The 27,673-nt window shown below is 39.4% G+C and overlaps 1 protein-coding gene and 1 long non-coding RNA gene across 4 annotated transcripts in view; one reads left to right on the top strand and one right to left on the bottom strand.

Moving 5' to 3' along the window:
* Nucleotides 1–27,673, bottom strand: part of LOC109627363 (zinc finger protein 638-like) — a 31,054-nt gene that overhangs the window by 2,010 nt on the left and 1,371 nt on the right. Inside the window, exons 1-21 of one of the 3 annotated variants that reach the window (XM_020083857.2) lie at nt 17,297–17,429; nt 11,394–13,122; nt 9,549–9,610; nt 8,349–8,378; nt 7,961–8,130; nt 7,431–7,511; nt 6,683–6,873; nt 5,979–6,194; nt 5,668–5,766; nt 5,428–5,465; nt 5,290–5,336; nt 4,640–4,671; nt 4,167–4,286; nt 3,915–4,046; nt 3,667–3,708; nt 2,789–2,926; nt 2,461–2,625; nt 1,860–2,309; nt 1,280–1,768; nt 439–579; nt 58–307 (exon numbers count right to left, since the gene is read on the bottom strand). In XM_020083857.2, the coding sequence (XP_019939416.2) occupies nt 58–307; nt 439–579; nt 1,280–1,768; nt 1,860–2,309; nt 2,461–2,625; nt 2,789–2,926; nt 3,667–3,708; nt 3,915–4,046; nt 4,167–4,286; nt 4,640–4,671; nt 5,290–5,336; nt 5,428–5,465; nt 5,668–5,766; nt 5,979–6,194; nt 6,683–6,873; nt 7,431–7,511; nt 7,961–8,130; nt 8,349–8,378; nt 9,549–9,610; nt 11,394–12,749 (4,249 nt within the window). In that variant the 5' untranslated portion in view covers nt 12,750–13,122; nt 17,297–17,429. Of the gene's footprint in view, nt 1–57; nt 308–438; nt 580–1,279; nt 1,769–1,859; nt 2,310–2,460; nt 2,626–2,788; nt 2,927–3,666; nt 3,709–3,914; nt 4,047–4,166; nt 4,287–4,639; nt 4,672–5,289; nt 5,337–5,427; nt 5,466–5,667; nt 5,767–5,978; nt 6,195–6,682; nt 6,874–7,430; nt 7,512–7,960; nt 8,131–8,348; nt 8,379–9,548; nt 9,611–11,393; nt 13,123–16,768; nt 16,792–17,296; nt 17,430–27,673 lie in introns of those variants that run through there. The other 2 variants (XM_020083855.2, XM_069530024.1) reach the window with 2 other exon arrangements.
* On the top strand, nt 14,768–17,945 carry LOC138411132 (uncharacterized). The gene is made up of 2 exons (XR_011243788.1): nt 14,768–16,435; nt 16,733–17,945. It is a non-coding gene; the product is annotated as an uncharacterized lncRNA (long non-coding RNA).

Genomic DNA, 27,673 nt, shown 5'->3' on the forward strand with positions numbered 1-27,673 from the left:
TATATCAAAGATTGTGTTTCCTCAAGTTATTAATGGATGTTGATGAGTGTGAGGTACCAGTGTCAGGGGCTTCTGGTTGACATGTCGACACAGCTGATTGACTGGGAGAAGAGGCCGCTTGTGAAGCTGGTAAGCTGGTGGACTTTGTTGAGGTGAGGACCTCAGCAGGTGTTGAAACAGAAGTGTCAGTAGACTCAGCTGTTAGCTCACTCACAGGATCACACTCTGATACTTGCTCATTAGACTCCACCACGGTCAAGGTGGCATCCGTCATAGTTGTTTCTGTGACCACCTCCATGGGTGTGTCCTACAAATGGATAAGGATAAATAACACAAAAGACTGAGATGATTACACTGGAAATTTAAATGTTTCTCTAGAACACCACAGTAAACATGTAGAGAAAAGGTTTAATGAGACATATACGAGCAAAAATGTACCTGTGGAGTGTCCTGATGGACCTCTGTGGTTTCCATGGGAATAACCGGAGAAGGAGAACGAGGAAGGTCGGTGACATCTCCGACTTCATCTACCGTCACAAAGTCACTCAAGTTGAATGGGAACTCCTCCTCTTCATCCACCTGACATGATGGGACAAAAAGTTACATTTGAGGAAAAACAATGAAGAGATTTATGCCATGTCCCAATTCACCCCTTAACCCTACCACTTGGCCCTACCCTTCGTTTTGCATGTTGTTCCAATTCTTCCAAAACTAAGGGGAAGATGGAAAAAGCAAACTAAGAAGGCGACTGCTGCAGTTAAAATGTAGGAAATCTTGCAAAATAATCAAAATTGATATATCCAGCTAAAAATGCCAGTAGCGAATGAAAATGTAATTGATTAGCTGTGACGAGCATTTCAGGGAAATTTCTATTCAAGCTGTCAAAACAAGCATGTAAACAGTGAGAGTAACAAGTGACGTTTGTTACTGCCATGCACCGTACATGAAGTGTGATAAATTGTCAAGCTGCAAATTTTGCAAACTTCTCTGTTCACGTTATAACATTTTCAGTGCGGGCAGATAACCGATGCAAACACGCTGACTGACTGTGCATTGGTCAATCATTCCTGTCTGTCCTACAGTTGTCAGATGTGTCACTAATATAATTTTGGCTAAGGGTTGTTGCGAGTGGTGTCCAAATTCCTAGCCCTTTGCCTTGTGGGTCTGTTTAGAGGGGGACACTACCTTCATATCTAGCGTCAGGGCCAAGGAACACGAATTGGGACAGGGCATTAACTTCAGTTTCTACAGTTTTTAATCAAAAACAACATCTTCTCACCGTTTTCTCAGCCTCTGAGTTGTTGTCCGGCACATTCCTGCGGGAGCTATGTTTGTATCCCTCTGACCTGCAAGACGACCTCGATCCTGACAAACCTTCACCGTATGCTCTCTTTCTCTCCCTCCTCTCCAACTCCCTTCTTTCCTCCTCCCTTTTCTCCCTCTCTCTCCTGCCTCTTTCATCCCTCTCCCTCTTAGCTCTGTGCTCCCTCTCCCATGTTCTCTTCTCCTTTTCTTTCCTCTCTCTCTCCTTTGCCTCTTTCTCCTTTCTTGCTTCCCTCTCTGTCTTCTCCCTCTCCAGCATCTGTGTCTCCTCATCTGTTCTGTTCTTGACCTGCTCTTTGGTCCCTTCTCCAACTTTTTCACCCTGCCCTGTCTCCATTGGTGTTTCCCCTTCTACTCCAGAGCTGGAAGCTGCAACTTTGTCGGGATGGCTGGCGGTTCTTGTTCGGCACTCCTCAAGCAGTGTGTTAACCATTTCTTGAGTAACCTGATGAAACAGGAAAACCAAGGCTTAGTCTAAACAGGAGAAAAATCTGGCTCAAACAAAAGCTGACTGACATGTTTGGCAAATAATTTACCTTTGGGAGTTCTGACTGCATGACTGTCTCCCCAGAGGCTGTTTTGTCATCAGTGCTCAACAGCATTGTCTCTTCACCAACTGGAGTCTTGTCATTTCCTGCTTCAGGTGTATCAACTACTTGATTCTCCTCTTCTGCCTCCAAGACAGTTTTCACAGCTGATGTTTCTCTCACGTCAGAATTGGAAACTGCTTCTGGTTTGGTGTCTGGTGCAGCCAAAGAGTCACAAACAGAACTGGCTAGCTCTTCTTTTTGGATTTTGTCTTTGCTCTCACTTTTTTCCAAAGCTCTGTCTTTGCCAACTGTTTCCTCTGTACTAATTTTCTTATCCATTTCGGCAGCATCTTTTTCCGTCACTTCCGACAGACATTTTGACTTCTCCTTTTGTGCCATCTGCTCTTCGTCAGCAGTTGTTGCAGATTGGCTGTTCTTGCCATTTGCAGGTGCATCCTAAGATAGGACACAAGAAGGTATTGATCAGTGTAATGTTAAACGCATGCATCCAGGCGTTGAGTTGATGCTGCATCACATCATGCAAGTAGGAGGAAAATGTGTCTAAATGGACATTAATTATTTTTTTAATGATTTAAAAGTTTCTGACCTCCACTGAATCCAAGTATGCAGTGATGACTTTGGTCTGTGTGCTGGCCTTTGGGTCTGGCTTGCGTGAGAAGAACAGAGGATTGTTCTGTATGATGCACGGAAACATCTGGAAGCGTTTGTAAACAGACAAGGCCATAGCTGCTGTTGCCATTTCACAAATGACCTAAGCAGAAAGAGGCAGAGCATCAACACCACGTAAGATTTCTTCTAATTACAAATAAAGTGTGACAGAGATTTGAAGAGGAGACAACAAGCTGTGTCTGAGGACACGGCTTAACGCAAAAGGGATTAGCATGTTTGTAGCTGAACACACTCAAAGATCTCACCATATTGTTGAGCACTAGAGTCTTGATGACTGTGCCAAAGCGTCGCACCAGTTTCTGAACCTCAGAGGAGCAAGAGGGTGTGTTGGGAACATTACTGATCACCAAGAGGCTGTTCCAGCAAACTGGAACTGAACTTTCCTGCAGGATACAAAAGGCATACACTCACTTATTAGCCAGATAGATGAAACAGATATTGTATGCCAACAACTATCTCATCACTGTTCTCTCGTCATTGCTTGTGTGTGGATGGATGGAATGAATAATCCTGTCTTTTTTTTCTTGGTTTATCTGAATTCTGTATTCGCAAACAGTACGAGGAAAGTACATTTTTCATGTTAACAGTAAAAGGTAAATGTCAACCAACAAAGGGAGTGTTGAGCTCTGCTTAAAGAGATAGTTGACCCAAAATTGATTATCTATTCATCACTATGCCGATGGAGGGGTGGGTGAAGTGTCCACAAAGCTATAGCATCGCATGAGTTCTCACTGACCCTTTGGCAAGAGCTTGTGTGGTGTGTGCCTTTGAATGCGGCTCCAGAGGAGGATAACACTTCCTCTCTGAGAAAAGGCAGTTTGGGGTTTAGTATGTTACACCACACTATCCCCTGAGCCACAGTGAAATAAAATGAAAACTAAATAATTCAGTTTTAGTTTCACCGTACATTTCAGCTTCATTACAGTAAAGCACCAATTGTAAATTTACATCAAATACAGAATTTTTAATCATCAATAAGTTCCTCCTTGTTATTATTGATAAAACACTAGCTTTTGGCCATCTTTGGTGCACTTTTATTTAGTTTACTCACATGAACTGACACTTAAATAAAACAAAAGATGAACTGCACAGAAATACACAGTATGAGTGTAGAAATACTCACCAAAGGGTCCACAGATTCCATCATTACATTGTAGAGAGCCACCTGTGAAAATATGTTACAGGTCAGAGTTCAATGCTCAATGAAAAGGTAAACAAAATACACATCTTCTATAGAACCAGTGATTGAAATGCCACAGTGCAGTATAACACAGAAGTCAAAATAATGATCAGATAGTTTATAAAAGAGAAACAGATGAGAAAAGATGATGAATACACTGAAAAGATCTGGGTTAATGAAGAAAGCTGTACCGGTGTGCTGAGTCCAACACGCTGTTTGACATGGGTGATCTTCAGCTCACAGTCTCCGATCTTTGCAGTCATGAAGCTGTGGACTTTTACTATCTCCTGGGCAAGCTCCATGTCTGGCACCAACACAAGGGCCTAACATACAAAAAGCAGGTTTTTAATGTTGTCCCCAGGGCGTGTTTTTAATTTGTTAATGAATTACAAAATGAACTACAATATTTATTTTTGTGCCTTCTGATGAAACCGTGTTTCTACCTTTCTGATTGGTGTTGCCAGGATAATGTCAGAGGGAGTCCCGAAGGGCTGAATCAGCTTGATGATGTCACTCTCTGAGCAGCTGTTCTCAGGGAGTCCTGAGATCAACACCACCCCTTTCTGTTGGAGACATTGTGCTGGGATGTGAGGAGGATAACTGAATAGACATTTAACTGCAAATTTGCTATAGTAGAGCACAATGCAGTTGTATACAAAGTTTAGGAGACCCCTGGATGAATTTCCTGTTCTATTGATATTTATCATGAAAAAAGGTAAAAGCAGACATTTAAAAATGTTAGAGATCTTCAAATGGTAATCTTAAATTCTTAAACATAAGTGCCCACTACCCACTACCATTTGCATACAACCAAGTGTCTAATAAATCACATGAGTTTAACAGACTCACCAGTCCTTTACACAAAGTTTTCATTTCTATGTTACAAGATGTGTTTATGTGCTTGTGGATCATGTACCTCATCTGAAGTCTTCTGGTCAGCCTCATTTCCTGCAGTGGGGAGTAAGAGAGGCAGACGAGGTCGGGGGGAAACAGTCAGTATGTTGAGTAAAAACATAACTAAACCCATTAAAACCCTGACATCACAAACTTCCCTATTGCCATGTTTATACTAGGGCTGGGTGATAAAACGATAAAGATAATTATCGTGATATGAGTTTTCCTTGATAGAAATATAAGTCATGGTCGATACAACGTAGATAGAACTCATTCTTGATTTGATTTATATCGTGATATATTGATATCGACTGATATGTATGGAACAACGACGAGGTGGTGTGGTAGTCGAGTCATGACTTATTAGAATCAATCTGGAATTGAACATGGGTGTTAACATCAAAACTCTGTTTCTGCTCATCCAAACACAGCCCCTGAGCTTTCAGACTAAAATGAGGCCAGCAGCGTTTCCAAAAGTCGATTATAAGGCCTAGAAAACTCCAGACTAGTGTAGATCACAAGCGTAAACGTAATGTACCTCAGCTACAGAAATGGCATATTTAATACAGAAATCAAGTATAGTTAAGATGTAGTTATGATAAGTTGATATAATGAGCATGTCTTGACAATGATAGATTGGAATATACCAGTAACAGGATTTTGTTATCTTACCTGAATCTTCTCCAGCAGTGCCTTTCTCCTGTCCTGGGGCAGGTTTGCTGAGAAGTCACACATAAAGCAGGTTTGAGGATAGCAGGGTGAGTGTGCAGGATATCAAAAAGGTTTATAAGAAAAAGGTGAGGGACAAACCTGCTGCTGCCATCAGAAGAGTGCCCCCCTTCGGATTTCTAAAATAAATGTTTAGTCAGACTGTGAATAAGACAAAATACACGCGATCTAAAAGTTTAACAGAGCAACTGAAAAATCTATTATTTGCATTTGACACTCAACTGGAATAAATATCATATTAACTTTTTAGGGAATATTTATGTTTTCTATGTATGCAAAGGTTGAACATAATATGTCACATGCATGTTTTGCAAATGGTACCTTGGCTGTTGAAGCGGTGATTTGCTGGTCTCTGATGGAGAGATCTGTGGAGTTAGCCAGGGCCTGGGCATCTTCTGCCTTCACCATGCAAACAGATGCCTGCAACAGAGGAGGAAGACAAAGTGATGATGACATTCTGCAACATAGAACCAGGAAACATTTACAGACTAACATATCCAAAGAAATGTCTTTTAACATTTACTTTTTCCATTATCATCTGTCTTAAGCTGCTCAAACCTGTAACAACCTCAAAAGTAACATTTCTGTATCAAAAATGTATCAATAAACATTTTATGTAATTTAGTAAGCACCTTTTGTCCTTCACTTGAATCACTCTCTTCCTCAGAGCATGGCATAAGGATCACATTGTTGATCTTGCCAAAGGACCCAAGCAAGTCAGTAACTTCCTGCTCTGAGGCATCCTTTGGGATGCCTGTCAGATAAACCAGACGCTCTGCAACAGACGAGTATTGAGAGGCTGGAGTAACCATTTTCTTCTTTTTTTTGGCTGGTGGAGGTTTGACAGCCTAGAAACCAAAAAAAGTTCTGGTTAGTTTTCAGGAAAAAAGTTTGAATAAACCAAAGGTGAACCAATGCAAGATTTTACTGCATTGATCAAGTACACAACTGTGAAAAAATGAAAATGTGGCTCTGTGTGAGAAAAAACTGAGCAAGCCAAACGAAAAAATTTGAAGTAAACCTGGAATAATTCAATACCATTGTCCAAGTAGGATTAATTTATCATCATGCCTGAAATCAGCATCCATAACCTTCACTAACAACAATATACATGAATGTGTCAAACCTGCTTTTTAATTCAAGTATTCGTTTTGCAATTATTGTGACAATTTGAATTACATTTCCAAGTAATATTGGACTGTATCAATATGAACCAGGTGTACAAGTGTTTGATATGACAGATTTTTTATCCATTCAAACAACACCTGTATGATATACCCCCTAACAGCTGCTTTCTGTGTCAGGTTTAATGCATCTCGAGGAAAAAAACACTCACTGTGTCAGTGACCTTTGCACTTGCAGTCTTAGGCATCTTAGTTCCATTCTTGGTCCCACTCTTGACCATTTTGGGTTGTGATGGTCCATGTTTGGAGATGTGACCAGTCTTAGAAGAGGAAGGATGTTGATTGGTGATGCACTTGGTTGAATCACTGTGTGGATGCCTCACACCACTTCTAGAGCAAGCCCCTGTAGACGCGCCATGAATCAAAGGGAGGGGGACAGCATAGCAAAAAGAAAATGTCAAGAAATATTCATCAACAGTATAATTCTATTAAGTCAATTAATAAGTAGATAAAAAATAGAGAAGCAGTTAGATCCCTAAATTTGAAAAATTAAAACATAGGAATGGTCATTCAAAGCCAATGAACAATAATATATACATTTCTCACTCACCCTGCTTGTGTATGTGTAATCTTATGCAGGGTTGTGAAACCAAAGTATGTTGTTTACATAAGCGAAAACGTAAAGGGAATGATTTACTATATAAACACATAACTGAAGTTCATTTGTTTAAATTCTGCCTGATGACATCTGTTGCATGTCCTGCAGCTCTCTACCCCCCAGGTTTGAATAAAAAAATAAACTCCTGCTTTTGTCAGGAGTTTGTTTCGAAGAAATTAAAATATAATGTAAATGAGATAAAAATTCTGCAGAATGTCCAAAGGAGATGATCCTTTGCAGGATTCACTGTAAGTGTGTAAGGGTGTTGATGAAAAAAAAAAAACCCCTTTACACTGACTTACCTGAAGATTCCCTTTTCTCGGGGCGATTCACTCTGGAGGTTCGATGTGAGGCAGAGGGACTGTCCAACCGATTGCCATGTTCTTAGAAAGGATAGCAAGGGAGAAGGGGTGAGTTTTGACGCAGATATAATACTTTATATGGAGCCACCTAGTGGTGACGATTTGCGAATAAGACAACATACGAATGAATCTCATTTAGCTGCATTACTGTGTATCTGTAGACTGATGAACCATTATGGTTCGTTAAGGCAGGAAAGTTAGGACAACATTTGAACAACCTGTCTTCATCCAGCGAATAGGTAAAATGCAGAGGTACTTTTAAGTAGTAGAAACACTTTTTATTTGTATGTTCCACTGTGTTAGTAAATGGTCACAAAGAACAAGAAACAACACCACTGTTTAAAAATGATACTAGTTACCCGACAAATCAGGTCAGAATACACATGACTTTTGACTGTGTAGACGAATATTTAACCAAGGTTATTTGCCACTTTGTACACGTTAAGTCTTTTCTCTGGCATACAGTTTACCTGAATAATGGTTGTAGCGGGGGTGATGGTGAGGGGTGCATAGTTTCCCATGTGGCCGGTGGGGATGAGGGCCCACCCTGTGTTTGTTGAGAGGACTTGGGGTAGGAGAACTAGAGTGGGATCGAGTCGTGGAGTGGGATGGAGATTGGCTGCCATATCGTCCACTCCGACTGGATGACGGACAAGTTTCATTGCCAGACAGAAACAGTGCAATTACAGAGGAAAGTTGTGGGAAAAAAAGGGTTAAACACCTACAGTTGAGCAAATAAGTGTTATTTATTTCCTTTTATGTCATCTTATTTGAGACCAGCCAAATAAAAGGAGTAATTTCCCATTATCTGATGGACACCCCTAACAAACTATTTGAAAGATCAGGAATCCAACTGACCTTGGTAGATTTGGTTTCCAGTCAGGGTACCTTCAGAGACACACAAGCATTCATTAGCAGGTCAAGCATCTTATTTCTAACTAAATAATACAAACAAAAATAATTACAAAACACAACTGAATGTATCCAAGCGGTGCTTTTAAAATCTAGATTGAACAGCAAGTCTGATAATATTTAATAGGAAATTGTTGTTTGCAGTATCAAGCCCACTCAGAATTAGCTCTTCACACATCTACTCCTCATCCACCTGAATCCTTTTTTTACAGCCTCCTCATCAGTTTTATGTTTGCTCATCACAACACATGTCATTTCAACATAAATATCAGTACATTCTAATGTAAAGTCAATAAGGCTATCATTACCCTGAAACAAATTGATTGCCGGCTGTGTCAGAGAGCAGAATTAAATGGCTGTTGAGCAGACAGAAACAACCTTAATGCAACACTCTTGGTTGTCTGTGTCTTCTGAATGAGTACAGAGGCAATAGTTGCCCGGAGCTCTTAAAACCTAGAGAATAAGTACTTAGCAACTAAAAAGCATCTTTAAAGCAAGTGCCTGTTTTATTATCATGACCAGAATCTGCTTCATTAAACTTTATTTTTCATGTATCAAGTTTGATTTTTTGAAAAAATTGAAGATTCTTATCTGGTGCCCCTTTTCCACCAACAGTTCTGCTTTGCCCACCTGATTTCAGACCATTTGTAGCATTTTGACCATAAGTCAATTGATTCAGAACCCACTGATTCGCCGCTGCAACCAACAATGTAGCAGAGACAAGATGTTAACACCTACTGTTGATGACTGAGCCCTGAGTAATCTGGGGGAGCGAATTTGGTGGTACAGAGTTGTGAGTAACTATGACCAAAGATACTTTCAGACATAAACTCCTGATAATCTTCTCATATTCTTGGGAGGGGCTGTATGTGATAAAACAAATGTCTGAGTGAGAGGCTCTGGACATTCTCTGGAGTTTCTCCTCCAGCCCCCTTGTAAAAACTCCAGAGAATGTCCACGTGAGCTCAAGCAACAAAAAATAAGGACCTGAGCAACTGCACACTATGGAGATGTATGTGTTGTGAACGCGTCGGACTAGATAATTTGTTGTTCACGGGTGAAAGACAAACTTAGGTTCACGTCTGAAAAGGGCTTAAGATAAAGTGTAGCTGCAAAGCTTCAGGAGCACATTAAAAATGTACTCACTTGTTGCGCAGGTCTCTACAGGCAGCAGTATGGTTGACGGTGTTAATATGGTCAACCCAGTCCTGAAGAAAAACGACAAAAGGGTGGAAGGTGTCAGGGTCAGAAAAACTGAAATAGCTAGCAAAGCTAGATTCATCCATCATCATTCATCCACATGTATCAGGATACCCAAATCTAAGAAACAAGATAACGTATGTATTTACTATTTACAGTAATATACAGAGACACAAGTGAATCTTTGTTTTCTGTTATAATATTGTACATGGTGTGAAAACCCTGGACTGAAACTTGGGATCCAATTCTTTAATCCCATATTCATACAAGACAATGCTTTGGCATGTTCTTGAAGGTGTACTGTGTGTATTATACTTTCCCCTATCTTCCGAATGACTCAGCCTTTACCATTAAAACATAATACATCACTTGCAAAAACAAACAAAAAACACAAATAGATGCTGTTTGTTTACCTTACTATGTTAAAGGCCTGAAGAGGACATATCGTTTTGTACACCCATATCCACTCATCAACTAAGCAGATGTCCATACCACATTTCACAGGTTTTATTAAACAATTTCCTAACCCTAGAGGGTTAGTAACCTTATAGAACCTTACATAGTCACTTAAACCTTCTCACATTCTCATAGGTCATGACATGTAATTGATTTTTGATGTAGAAACTATTAATTCATTGGAATAGGACACTGATATTTATCTAATGAGAAAAAGTAAGAATGAAAGACTAAACAAATTACATTGTCTGATCTTCAGAATATTCCACACTTGGTGGAGAAACTAGGACATCGCAACTCAATTACAGTTTTGACATTGAAAGAGTACCATTTCAAACCTGGGTTTCTTGAATGTGTAATCAATCATGAGAGCACAAGAAACTCAATGGATTTTCTACAAGGAGGTTGTTTAACAACTGAACTAAGAAAATATTTCTTTATTATCCCCTGACAATCTGGTCAGTTTTTGATTGAACTGTCCAAACAAAAGTCATCATTATTGATTATTGTATATTGTAGACATCATCCCTATCAGTTAATAACTCATGTCATACCCTTCAAATGCCATAACAACAGCATCTGACTACCAATCTGATGCATTTAATGAGTAGACTATGTACTTGGAATGGTCATAGCACAGAAAAGAATATCAGCGAGAAAGACAATATCAGTTTCATTGGATGAAGTGAGTGGAGGACCCAGACGTTTAAAGATTTGGGATGTGGTTGCAGTTTTCCAGATAGAAATTAATTAACGGTGCATTTTATGAGAACTTTAGTTAGCACTGGTATGTAATATTATGGGGATCCTGGATAAATTTAGGCTTTCTTAATTTCATCATTGCAATGGGTAAATAAGCCTTGTGATTTTTCTCTTCACTGTAAAGCTATTCTTGAAATGTTAACTGTTATTTTTTATTATTTTATGAAAAGGTGTAAGTGTGTGCAAAAGTTTGGTCACCTTACTGAGTCAGCATTTATGTAACCTGTTTTTTGCAAATTGTTAAGCAGGAGCGTGAAAATATTCCGCTTTGTTGTTGTGTGTCAAGAAATGCCACACAGAGAGACAATGCCACAAAATATTAGCAAGTAGATACCAAGTAGTAGGGTGTCCAAATTTTTGTCAATGCCACAAAGCTTTTTTAAAAATGTTTTTTAATTCTAAATGACAGTTCATTTAGAAAAACTGCACTACCATATTTCAAAAGTAGTTAGCATGAGTGTCACTGATTTTGAGAAGTGTCACGTGAAGAATGATTACGGAATAATTTTTAGCATGTGAAGGTATCTCTCTCAAACCTCTTGGGATATTACTAGCGGGCATGTTGACACTCACCTTTTCCTGATCAGACTGTGTATGACACAGAGAGCAGGTGTGGGGATACACCTTTGGACACGCAGCCAAGAAATCACTTATCATGGTGGGGGTAGGTAACTTCTTGCTGCTGAGTGGTTTTGAGCCGGATGAAGAGGAGAGAGATCGTCTTGAAGAATCCTCACTCCTGGTTTCCGATGAAGGCCTTGGTTTGGGTCGATCATGTCTGTAGTCCCGATCTAGATTACGAGATTTGGATGAGGGAGGTAATTCTCTCCCAGGTGACCGATTTCTCTTGTGATGGTCACTACTTGCCCTGCGATAGTCCCTGTCTCCATGCTTGCTTGTTTCAGGGTGTTCCAAATGAACCTGACGCCTTTCAGTTTTATCTGCTTTTGGAGCTGATGTGGATGATGGGTACATTTTCACTGTCCTTTCATTGGACAGTGGCTCCCTTTTGAAAGTTTCTCTGGTACTTGTCTCGTCCTTTGCCCGACTGGCATGACCATAGTCAATGACTTTACCTGCTGTCTGTGTGACAGTAAGCAGGCTAGGTACTTCTGGTGAGCGTGAACGAGCTAATTCTGAAGAGTGAGCAGGTGGCGGTTGCATATCATGGATGCTGCGTGAGAACGAAGATGGGGAGTCAGAAGCCACTGTTTTCTGCTTGCCTGACTTGTTGATTTGGATGTCACGCAGTATGAATGGTAAAGTGTCTGGGGTTAGTTGATCATCAGGGTAGTGACTCAGCACTTCCAAGTCCTCATTTGAAAGTCCAAAACTGGCCAAGATGCTTCCTGCACTCTCTGGTGTGTACATACTCTGACCATCCCCGCCCCCACCACTTCTGCCACCATGAGGATGTCGGTTTTGGGGTGTCGGTGTGTCACTTATAGCGGCAGTCCAGCCTGGTATGCTTGTTCCAGCGTGGTTGATCTCGGGTTGCTGTTGAGGCCCCTGCCGATGTGACTGCCGGTTAGAACTACATGGAGGACTGGCAAACAGTTTTGTTGGAGGTTGGTAACTTGACCAGTCTATGTCTTGCTGGTGACCTGGCTGACTATCAGATGTAAGTGTTGTTGAGCCATAGGTTCCATGTTGACTGATCCCAGAAACCGAGCCTTGGTTCTGGTGTTGGTTTGATGTGTTCATGCGGTCAATGAGGCGGTGGTCCATGTCCCTGGCACCCCGGATAGCCAGAGCAGACTCTAGCTCTTCAGGGAGCTGGGTGGGACGAGGAAATTGGAAACCCATCACCTGTGTCAGCATATCAGAGGGAGTATGATTCTGATGTTGATTTGGGTGTGGCTGATGATGAGGCCTGGGTCCATTTGAGAATGGCTGTTGCCCCTGTTGCTGGGACTGGTGGTGGTACATGGCAGCAGGAAGACACAGTCGTGTGGTTTTGTAGGTTTTGCTTTTAGTGTCCAAGTTAAACCCAACAGCTGACACCTCTCGTCTATTGAGAAGACTCGGGAGGGCCAGTTGACAAGGTAATGCCAATGCAAGCCTGTTGTTGTGACACTGGTTGCCAACAATTATGGTTGCAAGAGAGGCAAGCTGCTGGAGAGCAAACCGGGCCTGAGTCTCAATCTGAGCCAAATGGAGAGCTGTTACTGCAGCAGCACCAGCTGCAGGTCCAAGTATGAAATTGGTCCTTCTGATGCTGTTGGCAATGGAGAGTGTTGCTCTGGGTTCCAATCGATGGGTAGGAGCAAGGTGCAAATAACTGTCTGTGTGCACAGCGAGGCTGAGGTGGAAAGCAGAAATATACTATTACAGATGAACAAGCGTTAGTTTTTCATTTCAAAAGCGTCTTTCAGGTGAAGTCCTTTTTCCAAATCACTTTTAAGTAACAAGTTGGCTCATTCCTCGTTGTCTGGCGTCTTCCCTTAAAATGTGTCGAAGTATTAAGAAATGTGGTCAGCTTCATGATCTCTTTCCTGCTGACTTGTGCCCATTATGCCTTACTTTCAGGGTGGAGAATCAACATTGCAAAAACACTGAATCAATAAAAACATTAAAAAACCAAGCAAATATAGATTTATAATATAGGGAAACTATACAGAAGCCTTAACATCTAGGCATGATGGCAAAAAAATGAATTATTTAGTTATGCTTCCAAAAAGTACACTTACTCGCCTAAGAGCCGGGAGGTATCAAAAATCAAATTTTTCTAGGTTGGATGATAAATATCTCAAATTATAGGTTTTCCAGAGCTGTGCCAACAATAAAAACAGACCCTGTTCATCAGAATTCCAAACAACAACCATTGTTTGTTTTTTTTACAAACCTGAAGGGTTTTTTTTTGCATAGAGAATCAAATTATGCCGCCTCCACCTCCCTAAAATAATTCTAGTGCAGTGGAAACTGCTTATAGTGATCAATTTTGTGCCAGGCCAAATTCATCACTATAAGCAATTGATTACTATGAAAGAATTGCAGGGCTTCTGTATGAAAGTCCCAGTACTTGGGGAAAAGGTAACAGCGACACGCACGCACGCGCACGCACACGCACGCACACACACGCACACACACACACACACACACAGTATAAACTCATGTGTAAACTCAGACTGGGTGAAAGACCCAAAATGAATAGTGGACTACTTGACCACTAAAACTTAATTATAATTAAAACCCCCACCATGAAAACCCCTGAATATGCACTCCTGTAACTTGCACCAGTAAAACAAACAAACAAACAAACAAAAACTGCGGTGATGATGCTAATTAGCTGTATTACGCTTACCATCGTTTGGCTTATGTTTGGTAATCAGTTTCCAGTATCTGATCAGCCTCTGTTCTGCAGCAGAGCTGCTACTGCCAGCGTTATGTTTTTACAGAGGGTTTACCTTGAAAGTGGCCATAAATGTGTGTGTGAGTGTTTGAGAGAGAGGGAGAGAGAGAGAGACTGTTATAACTACAGTATTCCCTTGTATAAAGGTAGACCTGTGTATTCAAATAAATACCAGTACTATACAGTATGAAGCTGTGCATCTTCTACTCCTGCAAATATTTCAGGTGTGCTCCGAGCGTGACTGTTTAAATAAGAGATGTATGTCTCCTGTGTGTTCAACTCTTTGCTTCCTATAGACTGCAGCAGCTGTCCCATGTACATCTATAATAAGACGTTATGTTACTAAAATTAGTAAAGTAAAATAAAAGTTATGATCTTGATCTTTACAATAATCAAACTGATATATAGCCTAATGCTACAGCACCTAACAGATAAACTACCAATTTATTGAGCGTGGAAATAATGAGCTGTATTAAATTGTAAATTTGACATTTCATGGTGATGAAGCTCAAACCCAGGATTAGCCTGCACGCTACAGGTAGCCTCACAAACTAATTGAACCCACGACTATGACAAATTTATCACCATCATTTTTGTAATCCATTTTTATACGACTGAAGTCTGGTGCCACTGGCTCAGATAGAGTGACTCTCTTTTTTAAGAAAATGATAGATATCGAAATTCATGACTTGTTATGGGTATCAAAACAAACATGTTGGTATCCTAACAACACTAAAACAGCTGGTCCTTTTCTATCACTCTTTAGTGGAGAGTATCCTAGCCTTCTGCTTCACTGCCTGGTATTGTCATTATCTGTGAATAAATAATAGAAATAGAAAGAAACTGCATAAAATAGTGTCCAGTAAGATTGCTGGACACCAGCAAAACTGTATGACAATGATCTGTGAGTCTCTTGTGGTTAAGAAAGGGCAAGCCATAACTAATGAAGAAGAACATCCCTTTTTAGTACATACAAGCTTTTAAATTAGGAAGACGGTTCAGGGTGCCAATCCTTCCGAACCAATAGGACTCGCAGATCATTTCTGCCCAAAAAGTATTGAACTCTTGAACAAACTGTGAAAAAAAGACTGAATCTCAGTGTGTGAGGGTGACCTTATATGTAGAGCACTTGTTGTGTTGCTGGTATTACTGTTCACTTTAAGTGTCGGACGACTGCTGTGTAGCACATGATGACGGATGCAGGACATGACATTTCCAATACAAAAAAATAGCAAATAAAGTAAAGTAAAATAAAGCATCTAGTCTGGGATATACTGATGTAGGTTAACATCAGCTACCTGGATAACAATAAATGTCCCATATAAAAATACTATACTATACAATGAATAAATACAGCTATAGCATCCAGGTGCACTCTCTGAGACATGTGCACATTGATTTTCTGTACAGTCACACAGAAAGATTCAGAGCACAGCAGATAGACTTTCAGTCACTAGCTGTACAATGAAGGTTTAAATGCCCAATATTATCTCAATCAACCAATCGCAGATATAGAATCGTGGGAACATAGGAGTTTCTATTTTTACCAACAAGCAGCAATTCAGTCACCCTTTACTGATTAGGATTCCTTCAGTGTTAACTGTTGCTAGAAGGTATGTATTCAGGGAGGTTACCAGTCCTCTGCAGAGATAGCTGGATTGACATGTTCTGACCACTACACTTTCATAGTGGACACAAAATATTTTTATGCTTGTCAGTGTTTTCTATACATGGACTTATCAGTACTTTTTCCATTGTAGAGCCACAAGCAGCACATTAATTAGCTCAACTTCTACGCCTCTTTCTCAGGGCCCCTGCCACAGCCCACACTTCAACCCAGAGAACCACCTTTGGAGAGACCTTAATATGAAAGTTCACAGACACTCTGTGAACTTCCATCAATGCGACAGCGCCAGAGAGACTGGGATAAAATTTCCAAAACCTAAGGGGAGGTTCAGAATCTAAGAGAATCTCAAAGGCTACATCCAAATAAGAGTTATACAGCCACTAAAACAGAGAAGTTTGAAAAAAGCTGGTGGCCCCCGATTTAGTTGGAAAACTGTGGGGCCATGTTTTAGTATAGACAGGCAGAAAAGGATGACTGAGACACTCATAAAGGCTTGCTGATTGGGTCTTCTCCGTCATGATGCAACTTCAGCTTATTTATCACACTCCTGTCACATGACCCTCTTACTGAAGAAAACAACCAGCATTTGGCTCAGCTGCTAATGTAGAACGCAATATGGAGGCTGACCAGTGGCAGGTATGATCACCCTCTACATCGTGCTGGTGCCAGGACCCAAGTCCAGTGAGTGTCATTCTCAGCACTGATGGGCTTGTGCGGCGCAAATTTTGACTTCAAATACTTCAACTCGAGCAAAGAAGCAAATGATGCAATCAAATTCATAACAGCACTTATATTTTGGTATTCAGATTTCCTGATTTGTTGCATGTTTCCTTTAACAACTGTGCTTTCTTTTTCATACACACTTTGCCATTTGTTGAATGTCTGCGTTCAGTAGAGACTGCCCTTACATTCTTCTGTGCGTTTTGTCCTCAGACCCGCCGTAAACACATGGCACTGGGTGTTACTCACGTTTGCATTCAATTACGGACGCGCATGCATCTGCAGTGGTCAACATATCGGTGTCTGTGGGGAAAGTGGAGAATTACGTTGGCTCTCATCCTTGAAACGGAGAGGCTGTCCGCACTGGTTCACAGAAACATTACAGCAGACATGGAGGCTGTAGTGAGAACACCCTGTAGGTTCCTGTGTCGTCAGGTAGTTACACTGTCAGCACCGTGAACTACCTGCACTGAGCTGACGCCATGCAGTAGTGATGTGGTCCCCCGGGGCCCGCGCAGCTCAGTGTCTGAACCTTCATCTCTGCTACAACACAAACCAATGTCCACTTCGTCATAGAGGACATCTTTATTTGGACAAATCACAAGTAAACCGGGAGACACGGGGCCTGCCTGCGGTCACCATCCCTCCTCACCAGCCATTTTGGGTGTTTTCATTGCCTAGCTAGTGTAACAGCTGTCGAGCGGAGAGCGTGGACACTGCTTCCTTACATTAATGAACGCTCGCACAATTTCCGAGCTCCTCACATTCAACAAATACCTTTCACTGTGGGTTGATGCGGATCGTTGTTGATACCGGAAAGTCTTTTTAACCCGCGGCCTTCAGGACCAAGGAGGAGCGTCCGCCGCCGAGACCGCGGTGAAGAGCCTGACTTCCGCCATCAGCGACGCACACTTCCGCCTGGAGGTTTTCAGAATAAAACTGTCCTCTCCCTGAACACGACAAGCTGCTAAACATAGAACGTTATGATCCAATTTACCCCCAAATGGTGAGTAATTTTCATTCTGTTGAATTAATACTAGTGTAGTGTCTGTTCTGAACCTGCCTGTTTGGAACGGGCTGTTCTCTTGGCCTGTGTTAATGCTCCAGAGTTACTTCAGAATGAGTCTTGGATGGAGTTAGAAAACTTTGTGTTCATCCTACCTGGTTTATCTGCTATGAAGATTTTACAATCAACGCTTTTCATAAAACATGAAACTGCATTTGCTTTATTAATGTTCATGTGTGTTGTTTATACATAAGTTTGAATGAACTGCTGATATTCTTTCATACGTTACAGTACATTTACTTCAATACATCTCTACTATTTTAGAGGTCTGTTCAATACACACAACAATCTTCAGACCCACAACTTTTCTAAATAAAAGCTCTGTAATTCAGCTCAATAAAAAGCATTGCAACAACAAAATCAAAGTTCTGTTTTTACTGTGAAGACAATAGCCAGGATGAAGTGATAGTGAGAAAGTGATTACCAAGAGTCTGTCCATCTGTGTGTCAGTCTGATATGGTGAAATAAAGAAAATCAAATTATTGGAATACTCTGGCAGTGATTTTGACCCAGTTACAGACCACTTTTTATCCGAGGACAGAAGACATGTTAAACCCGGTCCACAGACTGAAGGTACACTACCCCACCACCACTGCCTGCTACAGAGTGCTGGATGCCTGTTTATTAAAATTGTCATTTATATTAATATAATGTGTGTCCAAATAGCACCAGACTTGGCACTGCACATCCTCGGGCAAATTACAATAGACATGCCAAGCATGATGTCCATAAATTTATAATTTCGCAAGATATTTATTACATATACAGAGGGAGTGGAAATAATAGGTATGCATTTTTACAAACACAAGGGAATAAGCCTTTTTTATTCTCAGTTTGTGTCTCTCATGCACTCCCCTGTACTTGTTAGGGGAAGAACTAATTTTCAGTCGTTAAGAAGCTGTTGATGAAAAAAACTATTTGTAAAGCAGTACTAAGACTGACTAACTGATGCAATACTGTAGTATCACCACAAACACACACACACACACACACACACACACACCTGTTCAAGCAATCCCACAGTATCCGTCTCCTCTTTCAACTGGTGAGATGGAGAAGGTGAGAGACACATTTATCATCGTCATACACTGAGCTTCATCAGCTCTTCTTAGTCATTACCCCCTAACTCAGAACTTATGCTGTTTACATCATGGTCATTAGTTGAGCCAAGAGAAGAGACATTTGTCACTGGACTGGCTTGAGATGAGCTGAGAAAACTTGATGGGTGACTGGAATGGAGAATGGACAGGGGGATCATACAGAACAGGAGAAATAATGTAATGAACAAGCACAAGCATGTCCATGTGACAAAAATGATACATACACTCTGGTAAGTAATATCTGTGGTTCATAATTGGTTCAGGCCAAACTGAAAAGGCAGCTGCAAGGTTTGTGCCATAGAGGTCTTAAAACTGAAAAGAACACTGTAAATCTTTCATTTGAATAATTCAAGCCAATTTTGCTGAGATGGCAGATTTATTCAAATAGTCAGTTGAACTTACTTGATGAGATGACAATTCCTTTGCCAAAAATGATCCAAAGTAATTTTTCATTATCAGAGCTCTTTAAGGTCATTTTATAAATCTTGATTTTGAATTTAGTATACGCAATTAAGGCAATGTGCCTTAAACTAAGGGACAGAGAGTTTTCATGTTAGTACAAGATGTATAAATTACCAGTGCAGTGCCTGTTCGGAATGGACTGGTAATGTTCTGGAGCTTACTTCAGAATCATTCCTTGTCATAATAATAACAATAATAATAATAATACATTTAACAGATGCAAAAACATAAAATGCAGGCAGTGCAATTACAAATATAAACAAGTCAATACAAGACAATGTATAAAAAAAACAATAAAACAAAAAAAACTCCTGGTTAAAAGCAGTATAATCAGTCACATATATACTGTCCCTTTTTTATTGTTTGGATGTTGTGTGCAGAGCTTTTTCTATAATCAAAATGAGCTGGAGTTTGTTTTTTGCACTGATTGTATATATCAATGTTTTTCATAAAATGAAAATGAATTGCATTATTGCTGTACACTTGTGTGGTTTGTATATTAATTTGAATGATTTGCTGAACTGCTGTTCTATTTTCACACAATGCATGTCAGCTATTTCACAATTCTGTTAAGCAATCAACAATATCTTCACATCCAAGTTGTCAACCAGCATTAGCATAGCAACACAATGAATGTTTTAGGGGGAGAACGGGGTAAGATGAGCCACTATCCACATTTGATGAAGTGTATTTGTTTCAAACAATAGTTACTATATATACATGAGGTTGTTGTGTACCCATGGGAATTAAAACAAGTTGTCTAATCATTATGGTTTCAGAACAAGACCCATCAAAAAAAGTTGGTCCTTCAGCACAACTTACCCCATGGTGGGGATAAAATTATCATATCGATGGGGTAAATTGAGACCTCTATGGGTAAATAGTGCCACCATTAACAATGATTTATATAAAAGTGACACAAAGTCAAACAATTTTGAGATTGTTTTCAACTTTGTAAATGCCATTAGTTTAACAAAGGCAAAATACTTAAAGTAAAACACTATATTTGTTAACTGTTGTTCAACATGTTATTTACACATTTCAGAGAAGAATTAAACTGTGATCTTTGTGTGTTAGCTACAGAAAGACCGATGTGTACACATACTTTTGTGTACATACAGCATGTTTGTGTGACATTAACACTGTAATAGTTGTAACAATGATCAAACATCAACGTGTGTGTGTTTTGTATGTAGGTGTGTGCACACAAGTACGTGTGTGTATGAATGCAATTAACAATGACTGATCAGTGGTTCAATTTACCCCTACATCATTGGCTCCTTTTACCCCACAACCAATATTGTGACAAAGCAGTTTCACACAGTGGCTCAGATCAACAGTTATGCTAAGTGTATGACCTTTTTTTCTAGCTTACATTGAGACTGATAACTTTAATAGCTTGTTACTGTAATTCACCTCGGCTCTGTTTAATTTACCACTCTCTCCATGGTCTTGAATCAAAGATGGAATGAGTAATGCCGACTACGCTTCCTTAATTTGTGGTCACCTGATTACTTTTTTAATGGTTACCTACAAACAGGGGGTGCCTCATCTTACCCACTGGCTCGACTTACCCCCTTCTCCCTTCTTTTCATTTGTAGACAAATTGCTAAAGAGGAAGTGATTATATGAATGCTGATGACATGACGGTGATCAACACCTGCCAGTTGCCGTCCGCTTCTGTAGTTTATTAGAGGGGGTACAAGAAGTTCAACTCAGTCCACAGACTGAAGGCCCACTGCCCCACCCCCACTGACTGCAATGTGCTGTTTATCTGTTTATTATTATTTTTTCAATATTGAAAGTATTGCATGACCAAACCGCACTTCCTCGGGTCATTATCAATATCAGTATCAGTATGTTAGAGATTATTAGATAGATGCTGTGTCTCTCACAAACAGCAGTTTCTGAAAAAAGATCAAAAAATAATTATTTTTCTTTAAAAAAAAAAGATATAAAAGACAGTACTACAATATTGTATTTTCACCTACTATCAATCTCATTATGTAAAATGCCGAATGGTAGAATGAAATAGAAAACTTTCTTCACATAGACTTTAAAATGAGAAGATGTCAGGCACATGAAAATAGCTTTCCTAGACTTGAAAATTGAGAGAATTCATTATTATTAAGAGTAATAACTAATTCTGTGTACAGTTGGAGGTGTCCTGTTTTGTTTTTGAGGTGTTTGAAAAAATGCACTGTAATTGGCCATTGGGGCAAATAGGCAAAGGGGCAGAATGGTAAATGTTAAATGGTCTGTATTTATATAACACTTTTCTAGTCTTGATGACCACTCAAGCCCTTTACAGTCCAGTATGTCCAAGGATATTACTCTTGTTCTTCCATGATGACTGACCGCTGAGGATATGGAGAGAGCTAGAAAGTCCAAAATAGAGGGGGCTATCAAATTAGCATTGTAGCATCATCCACTTTTATATGTCCTATACTCCATAAAAGTTACATATTCTGTAATGAATCACACACTCATCTGTCACGGTAAGAGTAATACTGGAAATTTTATAATTTTCCATGAAATGTCATTTAAATTATCCTGGTTATACTGATACATTTGGATAGTTTGATCTGAAGGGATTCACTTATGGCTGGTACTAAATTTCTGAATCCCTCAAACCCTGACACCAGTACACATACTGGATTGACTATAAAATCCTGTGGGCAGCTCTCAGGTTGTAGGGCAAGGAGATGGTATCACGTGGAATCTATTGCACTTCTGTCTCCCAGGACGAATAAAATTTGATTGATTGAAGATGATCATGTAAAGTTTTTGCTATATTATGTCCTGATGACATTTCTTATACATGGTACAATGCATGGTACAATCTGGTTGGAGAGAGAGAGAGCAGATGCATATGGTGGTTTCTACTCATCAGCCGACTTTTGCAAAAGAAGTCTTGGCAGCAAATTGAAAGAATGAAGGATGATGTCTCTATTGCTGACAATTTCCTTTCTCTTTTGGGGTCAAACATAAGTCTTGTTGTGGTGGGGTCTTGTGGAAGTGGAACACAGTCTTCCACATGGTAGCAAACCCTAACATCACAAATAAATACCAAAGCCTAAACTAATTCCTCTACCCATGAGGACCTCAATTCTTGTCTCCACGATGGTTTAACTCTGTAATTAGAGTAATATAATATTAAAACATTAATGAGTTTGATTTAATTTCTTTATGTATCAAATGTAGTAAAGCTTTTCACTCTTTTGTATTTGACTGTAAAATGTTTCTGAGTGTGCTCCAGACTAATATCACTGACATGATCATGTTCAGGAGCAGCCTCATGCTGTGGACTAGCTCTCATGTTCCCACTCAACTTGATACTTGTTTCTACTTCCAGACTACATTCCTGTGTTGAGTCATATGAATTACTTGATTAGATAATCTAGATCAAGTGTTGGCTTGGATAGTGGATCAACATAAAGTCAGGAAAGATCGACTATTATATCAGTCAGGCATCTCTCTGAAGCAGGAGAGGCAGGACACATAGTCCATGAGTGTGATTCAATACATCATACTGGTCTCAAAATATCCTGAAGTTCAAACTTTCAAAGATTTATGTGAGATATGTCTCGCATAGTTTTTCACAAGTAATCGGATTACTTAGATGCCATTTATGAAAGAAACAGCTGTCTGTAATTGGAAGAGTTTCTACTTATTGTGCCTGTCACATTCTGATACACCGATGTACTCAGTTACTTAAACAGCATTTAAACACACGGCCCAAAACCTCTCCAGTGTCATATACATCGCAAAAATCTATGTATTTCTGTCACATAAATGTCTGACATTGCCACAGTAATGTGAACTCATTTAAATATTACTGTGAGTAATGAATCAGTCAGAGGTGAGTGTTAAGTTTAAGCATAGTAGTGACTTTACTGCAGTGAACTTGACTAACCCCGCATTTGCCTTGTGACCACTCTAACTATAGATATGAACTGAAAAAGGAGTGAGTCTGTAGGGGCTGTGGGGTGACTTAATAATCTAATTAGTTTAATGTGTTGATGACATCACATGAACGGAATGCTTTTAACATATAGCATAAAACATCCTCAACATCAATGACAAACTGGTCTCAGGTTTATCGAATAGATAAAAAACTCCTTATGAATTGAATAGAAAAGTCTTCATAACTGATCCTTATTCAGCTGTTATTGGTTGTATTCAACAATGTTTTTAACTTCAAGGGCTCAAGACAAGGAATTGCATTCTCCCCATTTAAATTTAAAATTTTTTGGTGAACCTCTCACTGCTGCTTTTTGTTAATTCAAAAACATAGCAGGAATCCACATCAACAATGAATACTTCTTTTACTTCTTTGGGCATGAATTAGCTGTAGTGTGTGTTTTTAAAAAGTTGATATAAATATATAAAAACTGTATACAAATATTACAAACAGTACAAAAGCTATGTGCAATATGAACGGTAGATATTTACAATTTGATATATGTGCAGGTTAGTAAAATGCAAGCAGTCACAGGAAAGGAGATTTGTGTAGTGCAATGATTATTTATATTTGAGGGAGGTTAACTCTTCAAAAAGTGCTACAACGTACAGTACACCCAACGCCATCTGGTAAAATGATCAAGCTGTTGCCACTGCTTTTCCTTTTCTGGTACAAGTGATGTGCTATGTCAGAACTACTTTGAGAGAAGCACATAACCATCTACATATTTGAGATTCTCTTGCATCTTAGGGTCACATTGTGACCCTGTTTTAGTTGTAAATGTATCTTTAAGATTTATAGACGTTTTCACTGCTGACACCTCCATGAAGAGCCAAGGCCATGGGGTCATCTAAACAGCTCATTTAGAGAGGAGGGGTTGGTGTGTTTGTGTTTTCTTTTTTTTCATCAAAATGAGAACCAGTTCTGGGACACCAGGTTGGACGTTGGTAGGGAGTCATAAACAGAAAGTGGCACTGAGCTCTTCTCCCCTTCTCTCTGCCCCCCCATTCATTTATTTATTTTAATACAGGTCAATAACTGTCTTTTTTTCTCCCATAGTCCCCTCTCTCTTTCTCTCATTGCAGGTATCTCTGACTCCAGAACTGCAGAAAAACTTTTATTATTATTATCATTAACAACAATACATATTATTTATGAATTATTATAGGAATTGTTACTGTTATCATTAATAATCAATAATTTCTTTACACTGTTATTGTTCACATTTGAACTAGTCAGAGTTGATTCCTGATGGTGCTCAAGTGTTGTCTCGCCTCTCTCTCTCCCCCTCCTCCCCCTCCACACTATCTCTCACTCTTCTCTCCCCTCTTTTCCACCCATCTCTCCTCTCCGCCCACATTGAGCCTGGTTCTTCTAGAGGTTTCTCTCTGTTAATGAGGGAGTTTTTCTCTCCACAGTCGCCAAAGTGCTGCTCATTGTGTTGAACTGTTGGGTTTCTCTATATTAAATACAATTTTAAGGTCTGATCTTCTATGTGAAGTGCCTTGAGAGAATGTATTATGATTTGGCGCTATACAAATCAAATTTAATTTAAATTGAATTGTATTGAAATGACTGATAGACGTTGCAGTTTATAATGTTCATACACTGCAATGTGTGGTGTTATCACATTAACATACTGTATTTAATACTGCATCTATTGAAAGGAGCTGGAGGCCCAAGGTGTGAAGGTGAGTTATGAGGTGACTTGTCTCCGTGTGTTCGTCTCTGCCACATGTGTTGACTTGTTTCTGACAGAGGACTGCATGGGACATGAGACTGGGACACACTCTATTAATGTTTGTCAAATCCCTCTCGTTCAACATGCTGTCTCATGACCGACATCCAAGAACATCTAAGAAGGACAGGCTGAGTGGCTGCAGGTCATAAAGCTGTCTATGATTTGTAGGCAAAGGATCACATGGCCTGCTCTCCTCTCTTGTGGACTAGAAATAAAACACTCTTCTGCAATCTGTGAATATTTCTACTTCAACAATGCCAGGTGGCTTTGGAATGGTGAGAAGTTGTGTCAGTAAACTTTACTTTAGCATAGTATGCCCCTGACCTAACCTGAGACATTACTCAAACATGAATGTCAATAAATCAGACCATGTTGACAGCAGCATCTTAGTCACAGGGCCATTTTAAAGCATTTTTGAGGTACGGATCATGGAGCGAAGAGAAAAAAAGGAGGAAGAGATATTTTGTGATGAAATGTAGATGCCATGCAGCTACTCATTATCTAAGAATTAATTTAACCAAACCCCTGCAATGTTAAAGGTATCTAAAAATATTATGCATATATATTATAATATATATATTTTAATTATTATTATTACTATGTATTATATTATATACTTTATATACTGTACTATTATAAAATACTGTTAAGTAACAGAAACATTACCATCATTTCATCAGTACTATTACCATCATCTTGCCACTGCACCTTAACTGTCTATAAGGTTTTTTAAGTGCCCTGTTCTATTCCGTGTTTTTATTTTGGTTTTTATTTTTATTTTTTTCTTCTACCTACAGCATCTTATTCTATTGTATTTTTATTGTACCCAAATACCGAACTGCTATGAAGACCTAATTTCCCTTTGGGGATGAATAAGGTAATCTATCTATCTATCTAAAATAAATATAACATTAGTTTAGGAAAAAAGAGGGAAATAGCACATATTGTTTAATATTACAAACCTAATATTAAAACTTTTTAAATGTATTTGTTTATTTTTAAATGTAATTAATTTGCTCAGTTACGTATGCAAGGGTCTGTGCAAATAAATAACATGTGAATATAAAAATACGTACTTTATACAAAATTTACATTTACAAGTAAAATCACAATTACATAAAAATGCAACTGTCTGAAAGGGGATTTAAAAAAAGGTCTAAGTTGACCCTTACCCAAGATGTCATTACACCTCCATGTATCCCTTTCGAAAAAGAGGAAAGATGACAGACACAAACACAAATGCCACATCCAAGAATAGATATGATGCCATTGGTGCAGGAGGAAGTATGAAAGACTAGATAGTGCCATGACAGGTAGCCAGGAGAGTGCTTTTATAGCTTGAGCTAAAGTGATCTTCTCTGTCCTTAATCTTAGCGCAGCATTTGATACTATCGATCATCACATCGACAAGAACAGTTAAAAGGAATGGTCTAAAGCTGGTTTGAATCCTTCTCATCAGATCAATAGAATCAACGATGAGTCATCTGTGCACACCAAAGTTAATCATGGGAGATCCTCAGGGTTCTGTGCTTGGCCCATTTCTTCAATAATCCAATATTATCTTATACTGTATATCCAATAATTACCTTATATATGCTTCCATTAGGAAACACTTAAATGAATTACTATGTGGACAATAACCAGTTACACTTATCTTTGAAACCAGAAAAATCTAACTCACTAACTAACTAAACCTAAGGACATATAGAAACCTGTGTGACATGCAATTTCCCCTAATAAACTTAGGCAATACAGACGTTCTACTTGGTCCAATAGGCATCAGAGACACATTATCTAATGATATAGCTACTCTGGATGGCATCGTTCTTGCATCCAGCTAAATCGCTAGGATTCAGATTATTTTTGTTCTGGATTTGTCATTTACATTTAAAACAAATTCCAAGGACTGCCTTTTCCACCTATGGAACAAAAATCAGGCATGACTGCCTTAACCACCTACAGACTTGATTATTGTAATTCCCTTTTATCAGGCTCCACCAGTAAGTCTTTTAAGACTTGTCCAAAATGCTCCAGCATGCGGACTGAAAATAACCAGGAAAAGAGATCACATTTCTCCTGTACATAGAGAGTAAGAGAGGATAGAGAATACAAGATGGAAACTACTGAGTGTGTGCTACTGCTACTGTAAAATCATTTGTTTAAAAAGTAAACAGCATGTTGAGATCTTTGGCATCGTCTTATTCCTGAGACCACACCACACAACAACTGGCTTCCTTTTTAATTTAGAATACAGCTGAACATTTTCTTCCTCAACCTACAAAAGCCTTAATGATATGGCACCATCATACTTTAGGGTTAGGGTTAGTAATTAGCACCTTGTCTTCACCACCATTCAAAGAGAACTAAGAGAAAAACTACAGGTCATATTTACCCAATCTTCTAGTATTCCATATCACACATCATTTACACTCAGCCAGCTATGAGCATGTGTAGGGGGCAATTTTGGTATCGTTGCCTAGCTTGCACCACTGACCCTCTGGTTAGAGGAAAACTTACTTTACCTCTTGGGCCACTCAGCCTTAGTAAGAGGCTACAATAACACAGAGTTGAGACTTCTTAAAAACAGACTTTGGACTATGGAGGATACCGTAACAGTTTGGCTCAGGTCGGCGCTGCTATCATGCAGGACCTGTGTTACTATCCCTTGCTATAGATGTCAACATGATTTGTCTTGGCAGGGCAGCTACAGCTGATTGATCCAGGCCCGTGTGTGCATGTACGTGTGGCAGAGAGAAGTTTAAAGCCAAGCAAAGGCTCATGGAATAAGCCTTCAAAATTACAGCTGTCAACACCCATTGAA

This window comes from Paralichthys olivaceus, chromosome 8 (genome assembly GCF_024713975.1).
Source record: "Paralichthys olivaceus isolate ysfri-2021 chromosome 8, ASM2471397v2, whole genome shotgun sequence".
In the NCBI taxonomy this organism is placed as follows: Eukaryota; Metazoa; Chordata; class Actinopteri; order Pleuronectiformes; family Paralichthyidae; genus Paralichthys; species Paralichthys olivaceus.